Raw genomic sequence first — 12,881 nt, forward strand, 5'->3', positions numbered from 1 at the left:
TCTCACACACACTTAGACTAATATTTTATTTTGCTGAATTTTCAAGGCAGCTTGATTACTTACGTAGCCCACTCCTACATGTGCTCGCATCTAGCAGCAGATAACACGGCTTTCCACTAAGTGTTGCAATAATAAAGGAGTTACATACTTCGATGCAATAATAGTATTTCAAACAAGTACCAGGGGGAATCAGTGCCACAACATTAAGAGCGCTGCAGGTTTAGAGTTTTATTAAAAGAGAAACATATTAAGGCTATAATACGGCCAAAAGGTGCGTTTGATTTAAAGTGCACTTTCTAATACTATTAAAAAAAATGCAGTTTAACCTGAGAGGATGAGAAAAATGAAGAAGAAGACAGCAAGGCAGTAAGTCAGTGAGAGGCGGCTGGGCTGTGTGGGCACTGCAATGTGTGTCTGTGTGCGTGCGAACTCGACGGTGGGGAGAGAAGAGAGCAAGGAAGTGCAGTTCAAATCAGCGTATCAATACTGCAGGAAATGAAAACTAAAACTCTTTCAAGTCTGGTATGAAAAAATCAATAATTTGACAAAGTAGCTGCGGCAGTAGACGTAAAGTTAATTGTCTGTGCCCTGGTACATATTGGGGGAAGGTGTACTGATGAGTTTTACACATAAGACTAGAAGTATAACACAAGAGTGAAATGACTGTCTTTGTCATAGCTATAATTTTATCTACAGGCCATCTTTGGATTTAAAGCTACTACTCAAAACAGATCCAACATCAGAGTGGTCTTCTTTGCCCCAGAAAAAAAGAGTCCTCCTCACTTTGACTCAGATTGAAAAATTGAAAATCCGATTTTCTTTGTTTTTGATGTTGCAGACTGAGACTTTACTGATTTGGGTCACTCTCACTGTGCTGTTTACTAAAGCTCTACAAATCAACCTACCTGCTTGGCAAAAAACTGCAGATTACAAAAAACAAACCTCAGAAAACTGCCAACTTTATCTGCAGAAACAGACAAATTGTTCCCTTAGGAGTTGGTGAATAGCCAAACAGGTTTGCACACGGGTGTAAATCTTAAGACCAGATAGCAAAAAAACGTAAAAGCAGAATAAACATCTGTGTTTCACCACTTTGCACCTAAAAAAACAAAACAAGTGCAGTAAATAAGCAGATATGCGAATTTATAAAAAATAACAGGCCGCATAGCCTGAGCCTAGCCTTCACATCAAATACGATTAGGAATATTTGCAGGTGGTTGCAAACACCGGAGCCAAATTTCAACTGGACACTGCCCTAAAATCCTGTTCTCTCCTGAAACACGTTGAAGCGCGCTCATCTGCTCATCTTTCTCTTCTTCTAACTGTCATTAGAAGGTTTTGTAGTATTACTTTGTACTCGCTTTTGGTCTTAATGCAAGAGTATTTCTGCTATTGTTTCTAAAGAGAGGTGACCTGTGAATAAGACTAACATTTTCCAGGGATTATATTTCATCTGAGGTACATATCAAAGGATCCTGACATGAGATGGACCGGTATTTTAACTAAGCTTCAATTCATACGCAGTTTTTTAAAATATCATCACCTTCACATACAGTACCGGTGACGATTGTTCAGTAATTTGCTGGCTAATGTGTTGCGAATGTAAAGAAATGTCACAATCATTACATCCCAAGAGCAACTTTCCGCTCATGTTCTTCCAGCAGTCGCCTCTGTGCAGCATCTTCCGTCCTTAAATAGCTCCATATAGATAGCATATCTCAATCAGTGGGTCACAAGCCTAAAGTGGGTCACAGGACTGCTCTAAAAAGTGTACGTGTACCCAGAGCCGAGTGGCTAGAAAGACGTTGCAATTTCAAAGATTTTGACAGTGTACCGCCTAATTATGAAGATTTTGTACACAACCAGCTGGTAGCATTGCAGTCTATATTTACCTATTGAGTATAAATGAGCTTCAGGAGACTGCTACATTAACTTTAAATAAAGACTAGTGTTAGCAAAACCTCTGCAGTTGGAAAAATAACCTGTCAAAGTGCCAAAAAACTGCAGTTCCTCTAACAGCCACTTGAGGCTGGCTCCAAAACAAGTCAGTCAAATAGACTCTAATGCACAATGGGCATCATCGCTCTGAATGGCATGTTTGCACACAGGCATCTGCAGCCATAGGTAGGGATGGGTATCGAAAACCGGTTCTTGTTGAGAACCGGTTCCCACTGTTTCAATTCCTTGGAATTGTTTGCCATTTTTGCAAACGATTCCCTTATCGATTCCAGTTGCCCCGAATGACGTCGCCACGTTGCGGAGCATCATTTACCTGGCAGGAAACATGTCGCCTAAGCAGCTCAAAGGCTCAAAAGTTTGGTTATACTTTACGAGAACGGATGACAACAGGGCAACTTGCAGTACTTGCAAAGTAGATATTTCATTTAAGGAAGGAAACACTACGAATATGCAAAAGCATTTGCTCACAAAACACGCGATGACCTTAATTGAATGTCGTGTTTTAAATTCCGCTCCGGACTCGTGAATCTCAACCGAGCAGCAGCGGTAACGTTTGCACGTCCTCTTCCGTTAATGCGGCAGGTAAATAATCAACTAACAGTGCATATTATATTAGCACGATCTGCCTTATTACAAAACCTGCCATTACTGTGCGTTTAGGTGACCATGATGAGAGAGACAGACAGAGTCTGGCTGGGTCAGATGCTGGCAGTTGTCGCTGCAGTCTACCGGTAGCGTCTCCTTTCAGGCCAGGATAGACTAATGTCACCGAGCAGTGACTAAGTTTGTGGTAAAAGGCTTGCACCTATTTGCCACAGCAGATGATTTTCAGTAAGTGAATGTGTTTAATTGTAGGCAGGGACATTACTGGATATTCTTGTGTAATTGCTACTGAATAATTTATGTTATACTTTGTTATTGCTACAGAAGAATATTTATTTTATTATTTTACATTTACAATTTTTTTCCTGGGGACCCTGTGACACCCCATTGAAGAGCCGTAGGCTGTGGATCTCTTAAGATCTCACTGTTGGGTTTGTAAGTCCATGTTACTCCTAAATTTCTATCTTGTTCAAAGAGAAGATATAAAACAAAGTTCTAAGCTAATCGACCTCAGTGTTCTCCTTTTTTAAAAAGAATAGATAAGAGAATCGATAAAGAATCGAATCGTTAAACAGAATCGAAAATGGAATCGGAATCGTGAAAATCTTATCAATACCCATCCCTAGCCATAGGTGTCTGCTATACCTCACCTCCATTATATTGAAACCACTACAATGGACCTCTCAACTGTTTGTGCTACCTGTGTCTTTTAGAGCATCGTTAGATAAACTGAATTATCTTAAAAACTAACATGACTCACAATCTGTCCGACTATTTTGTGCTTGGTTATAGAGTTATTGCACTATTTTATCAGTATGCTACTTAGCATTGATATTGCTTTATTGTTACACTACTTAAAAATTCTAGGGAACACATTACCTAGGCTACTTCTGTGCTCACATTTAATACTGCTGCTGGCACCTCATGGCATTGCATTTATACTCTGAATCAGGTCGCCTATCATCAACTACAGCAGCTTATTTGAAACGAAGGACGGCGAATGACCTTCCTTTTGTTTGCACTAAGAAATGCTGCTGCCTGCGAGCTACAATCACCAATAAAATGTTGTTCAGTATTTTTTTCTATATATCTTTAAAAATATTGTTATTACAAATGTCCTAAGGCTAAATCCCCCCACCCCTAAATGTGACCAGCTACCATTGTTCTGGTCATGGTCTACTCGCATCTATAAGAGTTAAAGATACAAAATCTTGCCATTTTTTTTAAGTGATGCAATAATGTGAATGAGCTTTATGTAACCACCTGATTTTTTTTCCCCCTGGTTAAGCTCCTCATTCGTGCAGCTGGAGCAGGTTTGAAAGTATTTTCAGAAACAAATTAACTGATCTGACCTAGAAATTTATATAAGACTTCTATATATGTCTCATCTGCTGTTTACGTTAGCTGCTGCGCTTAAATGTTTTAGGGTAAGATAAGGTCAACAGCTGTGAAGCTCTCACAAACCTACTCTGTATTCTATGAAGTTGTAAACAAAAAGCCTTTTGGCCCTATGCTGTCATTGTCATGGGAGTAGCACCCCGCTATCAGCCAAATGCCGGGGCAGTTCTTAGGCCTCCACCAAATGTTGCAGCACAGAGATGCACAGAGGGGAACTGCCAGGAAAATCGCTGCATTGTGAGTTCATTAAGAAGGAAGGAACCCGTGCCACTTTCATCATCAAGGAAGAAAGGCAGTAAAAGAAATTATCAAAAGTTGAAGAGACTGATCTTAAGGCACCGCTTCTGCTTTGTCATTTTCTGAGCAAAATATTTATCGCTGAAAGCCTGGGGTGGGGGTTGGGGGCACACTGTCTATTTGTAAGGGGCCAGTGATCTCTTTCTAGAGTGAAATTACTTTCATAGACCGAAGTGATGGGAATTCTTTCATTAGGGCCCTTTCCACTGGGTCTCCAATTAGCAGAGCTCTCTGAACAAGCTGAGACTGTTCATGGAGGTCTCTTCTGGGAAACAAAGAGCAATTTAGACCCAATTAAACTTAGGGTTTGTTGGTACCCAGAGCCTTTTACACTAACTACAGTGTATGAGAAAAAAAGAAAGAAAGAAAAACCTTCATGGAAAAAAAGGAAGAAGACTTTGAAGTCAAGTGGGGGGGGGGGGGGGGGGGGTGTTTACTAGTAGCATGTGTAACTGAAGGGGCCCTAAAAAATAAAAGCCATTTAACTACGTTAGAAAGAAGGCAATGTAGTGAAGAAATCTTCCAAATGCATGAGTTACAATTAGAGACTATTTGGTAAATCTCACAGTCAGTCTAAACAATAAATTGTAATGAAACACCTCATCTGTAAACAAATTAGTATCTTTGCTCACACACGCCGTCGAGCACAGCAGGCTCAGTGGATTTTTAGGAAAAACTCAGGTTTGGTGATCTCCTCTGTTCCACTGCACTGGTCTGACTCATCAAATGGAGGGAAGAAAAAAAAGACTCAGAGGGAAGAAGATTTTGCTAAAACAATCACTGTGAATTGAGGCAGAAGCTGTTTGTTTTAAACGCTTAAATGCAGGCTCTCAAGTCTCTCTCAACTTGCTCTCTCAACTTGGAGATCAGGCTATCGATCTCCAAGGTGGTGTTTTTATGTGGGGGATTGCGCTCCTTTAAGAACCTCACCGCACTGGGCTGCCAAGTGAGATGAGATGACTTCAAAAAGACACAGGGAGCCATTTGTGGCTCGATGAATAATCTCAAAATGCACCTTGGGATTTGAATCCAAGTCCTGCTGAATTTAATACCATGGTGAATTCAGGACCTCCGATTAGCCCTGCTGACGCTGGTGACATCCCCCCCCCATTAAATTAAAATTTAAAAAGCTGTGTTTGAAGAACAAGCTTATCGATTTTCTTTCCACCTGCAAAGATTTTAAGAAGTCTGTCAGCAAATCTTTGTCTTTGAATGAATACCTGTTTCCTGTCTTACACAAAAACAGGAACCCTGAGTGGGACTGTGAAGCTTAATAGTTTCCAGAAGTTGTTCCAGTGTGTGTGTGTGTTCATAAAGTCCCGGGGGGCAGCAGAGGCGTTTAGAGCTACTCACTGCCTGCCTGCAGATCACAATATGACTGTCGGTATTTCGGGGGCACAGATACGCAACAAACTGAATAATGGCACCGACACACAGCAACAGTGCACAGCGTTACGCATGCCTGTTGATGGCAGCACATCCTCGGAGCTTAAAGATGCAGAAAAAAACCAAGTGTGCAGTGATGGACACGAACCGGTCCTAAGCTCTTAATAAAGCACGATCCAGCCACGGATGGGACAAAAGTGTGGCAGTGCGGTTTGACTAAGGGGTAGCTCGGCTGCTGTCATCGCATCAGCACTCTCCGGGAAAACTGTTGAACGTGAACTGACTGAAGTCGAGACACATCAGATAGGCTCGATTACAGCTCGGCAGAGGTGCTCACAGCTGTCTTCTTTTTTAATAAGACGTGGTACTATCATAGCTTTAAAAAAAACGCCTCAGATTGCAGGTCGACACATTTTTCTAATGAAGGTATTGACACGTAAACATGAGCTTTGAGCTGTTATCGGGGCCTATGCTGTGATGCGAGCGCCTGAATCAAGTGAAAGGTGGCGGGGTGCTGATGGAGGGTTTGGAGGTGGGGTGCTGTGACATTGCAACATTCACACGCTTCACCGGGACACAGTAACAAAAGACCGCTTTAATTGTCTCGCCTAGGTTTCATCCCCTCCACGTTGCTCCGCTCAGTGGGGGCAGTCATTCCACCGGGTGCAGTGTACTCTCATTGCAACGCAGACACAGAGCAAAATAAATCCCGCACTAATCACTATGCACACATCACCTAACGGCTATAGATCTTTTGAGCAATTGGCACAACACTCTGGGTAACATTCAATCAGCTCTGCTTACCATCAATGGCCCTGGCTGGAGCGATTACTTCCAAATTGTGTATGAATCCCAAGAAAAGCAATCCTGTTGCCAGCATGTTGGCCGCGATGCGCAACATTGTAGCCTATCTTGGAAGAATATTACTCATCAATCGCTTCTTGCTCCTGTCAAAAGCTGGAGGTTGCAGAGCAGACAGGCGACGACGTGTAACCGTGTGCCCCGGCGGGGATGCTCCTTGCTGGAAATCCGCTGTCTGGGTGCGCAGTGAGTGCTGACAGGGCTGCTGCTTGCTGTCTGCCCACACTCGGAGAGTAAGTCTTCCAGACTTGTCCAGGCAAAAAGCCGAGGCTTTCTCCCAGCCCGGGGTTGCTTAAGGGGTCCTCGGATGCATGGAGAGCCCTGCCACAAAGGCTAGCAGGCTGAATTGAGCATCAAGCTAGCCCGGCTTGTAGGCGAGATGAAGGATCTCGCTGGCGCCTGTAATCATGCAGCTGTCCGCCTTTTGTTCTCCCTGCCCCGATGGAGAAGAAGTCACAGGGGGGGAATAAGAAGTGGATCAAATGTTCCTCTCCTCCCCGCCACCTCTGCTGCTGCTGGCCACAGATTGAGCCTGAAGCCCGGAGCCCAGTCAGTCAGCGGTCTGAGTGACGTCGCAACATCAGGGGGCTCAGCTGGCCCTCCCCTCTCCCTCCAGCACCACCCGACCCCCCCACCACCACCACCACCACCACCAATTTGACGTTGATTTGATATGAATTTTCACAATAATATTGGAAGTTGCGGTCAATCCTTAACAAATGTATTGAACAAGCCACCCAGTTGAAGCTTTATGCCACGGCTGCCCTAAATTTGTCAGTACTGCTAATTACCTAAATCATTTTTATGTTTCTGTAATGCTTAATCCACCAGCATGTATAGGCTCCTTAATTCAAAATTACATTTTTAATGCTAAACTTTAATTATTGTCGTTATCCACGAAAATTCAAATGTAATGTTTTACAAAAAAGATGAAAAGCAGAATAGTATTATTTCATTTAAGATGCCAAATTCATTTCTGAACAGGATATGTAGTTTTGGCATTTGAATGTTTTGGTTGATTAACAACATTAAGTCAGTTTGCTATTTGCCCAATAAAAAACAACCTAATCTTTAGTTTTAAACAAGTTTCTGACAGATTTCTAATATTTGTGCTTTCTTATTTTTATGACTGGTGGTCTAATAAATTTGCTAAGCACAGCAAACAATTTGCATCTTGATAGGACCCAATGACTTGCAGATTTTCAGACCCCCAAGCCAGCTACCTTCTGGATGCAGCCTTCACACACAACTAAGTTTAACGACATTTGAAGAAGACCCCACATGGCCCTATAAACCTATTATGATGCACATAGTCTTGAAATCACGACTTTGAAGGACATCATCCTTGAAATGGATTGACGTTTTAGTGGAAGAATGCTTTACTCAAGAATCAGAGCCATACTTTTTAGTGATGTGTGTGGCCGTGACTGGTATCTGATGCTTGCTTTCTGCCTTCAACAGGGTTCAACAGTACCCATGAAAAAGCTTCTTACTGTGATAATGAGGAGAAAGTCACGTAATGTGTTAGAAAATAGTGTGCAGAGGCATAATTACCACAGCAACCATTTTACTATTTAAAAAAGGTAACCAAAAAGTAACCAATCTTAGACAAAGCTGACACACTAATGGTTTTGTAAGCTGTGAACTGCCTAGTATGGAGGGAAACACCCATCTGTATATCAAAAAATGTGTGGGGATCTATCTATTTATTTTTTTTAACCTGAATGATGACAGCTGATGTTGTTGGGATGCTAAACCAGCCTACAAGAACCTCTATCCAAAACGACAGCCAGGCGGCGGACACGAGGGTTTCCTTGGCTTTGTCTTAATTTAAGGTTTTGAAGATATGGAGAAGCTCATCCTGTCTATTTTGAGGCTGCTGCTTTCTCCACTGATACTCCAGCACATCGAGAAATGTTAGGAGAACTGATGGTATTTTGGATCATTACCATCGCTTTACATTCATCAAGTACAAACTGCTTACTTGGCAATAGGTTTACTTGGATCATTTAACAAAAACAACACCCTGAAACATATTTCATTTTACTGAAGAGCACTCCAGGGAGCTGGGAATATAATGCCAGAGAAAAAGCCTAAAATAAAGGTTTGGGATTAGATTACCTGGTTTATATAATCGTCGATGATAACATCTGATGAATACACAGAAAGACTACATACAATAAATGGCACTGTGACTGTATAAGGTGAATTATAGATGGCTTAGATGAATTTAATAGACTTAAGCAGTGAATCATTTCAACATTTGTGGCTCAGCAGAGAGCAGACTTTGTCTTAACACAAAAGTTCTTCATTTACAAACAGATTGCTGGGATTATTGTCTGACATATGTTGAACTGCTCTTTAAAATATGTAAAGTAAGGCCTGCAGCCTCTATTAAGAACCCTTCTAACTTCATTGTTTTAAAAAAAAAATCATGCAAACAGCTTGTAAGACACTGGCTATATGTTAATGGTTTACTTCCTCTTTATTAAAACAAGTCATTCGTGGTCACAGTCCTACTGACGCTGATATCTGATGAGTCAAAGTTTTATTCTCGTTAACTCTGATTATGTTTGTTGTGACTGTATTTTGTTTTTAAATTCTGTGACTTTTTACATATTTAATTTAATCCCAACTACAGTGTAAAATTCATTCAGAAAAAAAAAGTGGCACAATCATGCAGAACTGGAAGAAACACAAGACCAGGTGTGGAGTCTTTAGACTGAGCCTTAATAATAAATATGTTTTTATAGGTTGTGCATGCTCCTGACAGCACAAATGAATCTGGCTTTTACTTTCGCATCCCCAGTGTGTGTGCACCACTTTAGAGCAACAATATCAAGTGACCGCTAGAATCTATCTGTGAAATGCTGTGCAGCACTGACACCTAGAGGGTCTGCAGTGCCAGATTATCTAAAGCCAAAGAACAAAAGGTCTTTTGTGTCAGTGGAAAAAAAAAGAGAGAAGAAGACTGTATTTAAAATACTACCAAAGTGACGCATAGCTTTAAATATTCTGTTCTGTGTCAGCAGTCCCCCCCAAGACTCTTACAAGGATAAGAAAATAAATGAGTTGCAAGCGTGAGCACAAAGAATATCCAGCAAAACACTAGACTGAGATGTTTCTGAAAGAGAGGATGTTAATACCACTTGTCCTTTTAACCTCAGTCTTTTCTTTATTTCAGGGTCATTATGTTTGCTGAAGCCAAACCTCTCAGGAAGAGTTATGAGCAACGAGGTTTGTTTTTTAAATAAAACTGAAATTTTCATTTACAGTTAGTGTTAAACAAGCTATTATTTGGTGTTAATTCAATCAGGAATTCCACATTTTTCACCCAGATCATCCTCTTAAAGCTGTTTAAAAGCTTTATTTAGTGCATGCAGCATAGCTAACAGTATAACAGCGCCACACTACCAGTTCTTACCTTATCTAATGCTGTGTTTGAGTCCAAAAATGTCCTCATACCAAATCCTTTTGTGCAGTGCTTACGTAACTAAAACCAGACATTCACTGAAAAAGCATGGAAGGACAGAGAGGGAAAAAGACTTGAGATATATTTACAAAAGAAACATGTAGTCTTTAGAAAATTCACACACACAAACCTCAGACATGCACGTGTGATAAATACAGCCATTTTACATCATTCTGTGACCACCTTGTCCCACAATGGCACATTTTTCCCAGTTTATGGAGCTTAGTAACAGTGCAAATGTTTGTCTGAACCCTTTTTGAATTATTTTTTTTTTTTGTGAATGTATTTTCACAGCCACTGGGCTCCCCGGGCGAAAGAAAGAAAGAAAGAAAGAAAGAAAGAAAGAAAGAAAGAAAGAAAGAAAGAAAGAAAGAAAGAAAGAAAGAAAGAAAGAAAGAAAGAAAGAAAGAAAGAAAGAAAGAAAGAAATGAGTGCGTCAAGGTGAGGTTGGGATGCTTTGGAGATGTAGAGAGTAGGGATAGTGGATATTTTGGAGTAGATATATATGGAGCTGCCAAGCAGAAGGAAAAGAGAAAAACCACAGAAATTCCTGGATATAGTGAAGGACGACGTGCAGAGTTAGTGTGACAGAGGAGGATGGTAGGGATGGGGTGAGAGGGAAAGGGCGCAGCAGAAAGATGATTTTGTCCTCATTTTTAATTAGACTGTACTTAAACTCTTGAGATATTAGTTGCTGTGTAATGATTTTTTCAGTTTTCTAAAGTTCTCTAAAAGGTGATCATGTTTTAATTCACTTTTGTGTTTCCCTTTTCTCTTCGTTTTTTGCTCTTTCTTGTTAATCAGCTCTGGAAAACATACTCAAGTGAAACTAATGAAACAAGGGAAAATCAGTCTTGGAGTGAGCTGTCACATCACCTACTTGCAGCATTGTTTGTGCATGTAAACATATAACCCACACATTGCAAAATTATAGCAAGCGCGTTGACCCGTAACACTGCTGCCTTTGCTCTCAAAAAGGCTCTTTATGGGGGAAATGTTGAGGTATTTCAATTTATACCAGCAGATGGAAGCATAACACAGGTGACACGCTTGCCTGTGGAGTCAACAACACTCACAGACATCACTTTCATGTTACCCTCAGCCCTGTGTGTGGTAAAAACAAACACAGACTAAATTACTGTTTTTGGTTTAACTATTTTTGAGCAGGAATTAATGAATGAAATCTTAAAACAACAGTAAAATAGGAAAAAGTAAACAAGAATATGCTGCTATTAACACATCGCTCATGATTTCTTTCCATAATTCCCTCTAACCCTTCTCTTGACCTTGTAGAAGTCTCATGTGTTACTTGTCAGATTTAGATCCATCTCTGGGAATCTTAACTTTTTCTCCTCTAATCAGTTTTAATGCATTATATGTGTGACAGCGAAACAAATGGAGAAACACATTAGAGATCTGCTCTAACAGCTAACAGTAATATTTATCCCTGCAGCGATCCTAAAGTGACTCCGATGCTGTGCATATATACACCCACGCATCTTTCACCATAATGACATTTTGCTCAGCACGTCCCTTTCTACCTGTAGCTCCAGTATATTCTGTATCTCTGCACTGATCGTGGCTCAAGATTTGAGAGTTCGCCTTGTAATCGGAAGGTTGCCGGTTCGAGCCCCGGTTCGAGTTGTGTCCTTGGGCAAGACACTTCACCTACTGCCTACTGGTGTTGGCCAGAAGGGCCGATGGCGTGATATGGCAGCCTCGCTTCTGTCAGTCTGCCCCAGGGCAGCTGTGGCTACGACTGTAGCTTGTCTCTGCCAGTGTGTGGATGACAGGATGTGTAAAGCGCTTTTACTAGGGGGACTAGTAAAAGTGCTATACAGGCCATTTACCATTACCACCATCATATTGTAAAACACCATGCTTCTGAGTCCTGCACATGATTGGCTATATCAGGATTGGAAGCACTTGTTTCTCTTGGTTTAGTTGCCAGTAAAGCCATCATAGCCTGTAGCTTTTCTTGGTTGATGTTTTTCACATGCTTTAATTCCCCAGCCACCCTTCAAAGGATTGTTGGATGGATGAAGCAACTGCAACTGTGCATGTGAAGTATCACATGTGCAGTGGGAAAACATCTCTTCTCCTTACAAAATGTATCTGATGTGAGTGACACTGAATTGCCGTATTAATGGAAACCCTAACCTGTGGAGAACTCTCTGAGAGCTGTGCTGGGCTTCTGGTATGTCTCTTTCCGTTGCACTTTTTATTGATGAAGTAAGTGAAAACGGCATTCATCTGCTCTGTGTCATGAGCAAGGAGCAAGGATTTTGTGCGTCATTCTTTCATCCTCAAACTAAGGCTCTTGGTGCACCTACGCCCAGTTTACTGCAGCTGTGGTGAAAGCCAGGGTGAAGCGCAGAGCGGAGGAGGCAGTCTGTACTTGCTCCCCTCCAGCATGTTAATGTTAAGATGTTGGATTTTTTTTTTTTTCCAAAACTGATCAATAAAGTATGGATTGATTTTAGGATTTCATGTCAATATCTGTTTTGTGTTTTTTAAAACTTGGAGCATTTTCAACTTTCCTTCATACGCGCACACGCAAATGGATACGGGGATGCATCAGTCTCTGAAGTAGATCATCACTCATCTTCTACTCACCCGTCCCTCCTCCCTTCACCGATGCTCTCTCCCTCCCCTCCCTTGCTTTGGAACCAGATGGATTACCTCATCAATCAAAGTTCCTAGAATCACATCTTGCGCATGTGTGCGTCTGTGCATGTTTGTGTGTGCGCGTGCATGCGCATGTGTCCCAACACTACAGTGTCTTCATTTTAAGAAAGAGAGAGAAAAAAAAGATATTTAAAGAAATTTTCTGTCTCATTCACTTCTCTACTTATACACAGGAAGCAGCTCATTTTCTTCATGCATGAAAGCCTGTTTGAGCTGA

At 41.3% G+C, this 12,881-nt stretch overlaps 1 protein-coding gene across 5 annotated transcripts in view; it reads right to left on the reverse strand.

Moving 5' to 3' along the window:
- The window catches only part of lrp1aa (low density lipoprotein receptor-related protein 1Aa), a 102,757-nt gene extending 95,684 nt beyond the window's left edge, over nt 1–7,073 (reverse strand). For 4 of the 5 annotated variants that reach the window (XM_085160784.1, XM_085160782.1, XM_085160781.1 and 1 more), the window contains exon 1: nt 6,448–7,072. In XM_085160784.1, the coding sequence (XP_085016910.1) occupies nt 6,448–6,544 (97 nt within the window). In that variant the 5' untranslated portion in view covers nt 6,545–7,072. Of the gene's footprint in view, nt 1–6,447 lie in introns of all 5 variants that reach the window. The other variant, XM_085160783.1, reaches the window with a different exon arrangement.
- Between the last annotated feature and the right edge of the window lie 5,808 nt (nt 7,074–12,881).

Source organism: Neolamprologus multifasciatus, chromosome 5, assembly GCF_963576455.1.
Source record: "Neolamprologus multifasciatus chromosome 5, fNeoMul1.2, whole genome shotgun sequence".
Taxonomy (NCBI): Eukaryota; Metazoa; Chordata; class Actinopteri; order Cichliformes; family Cichlidae; genus Neolamprologus; species Neolamprologus multifasciatus.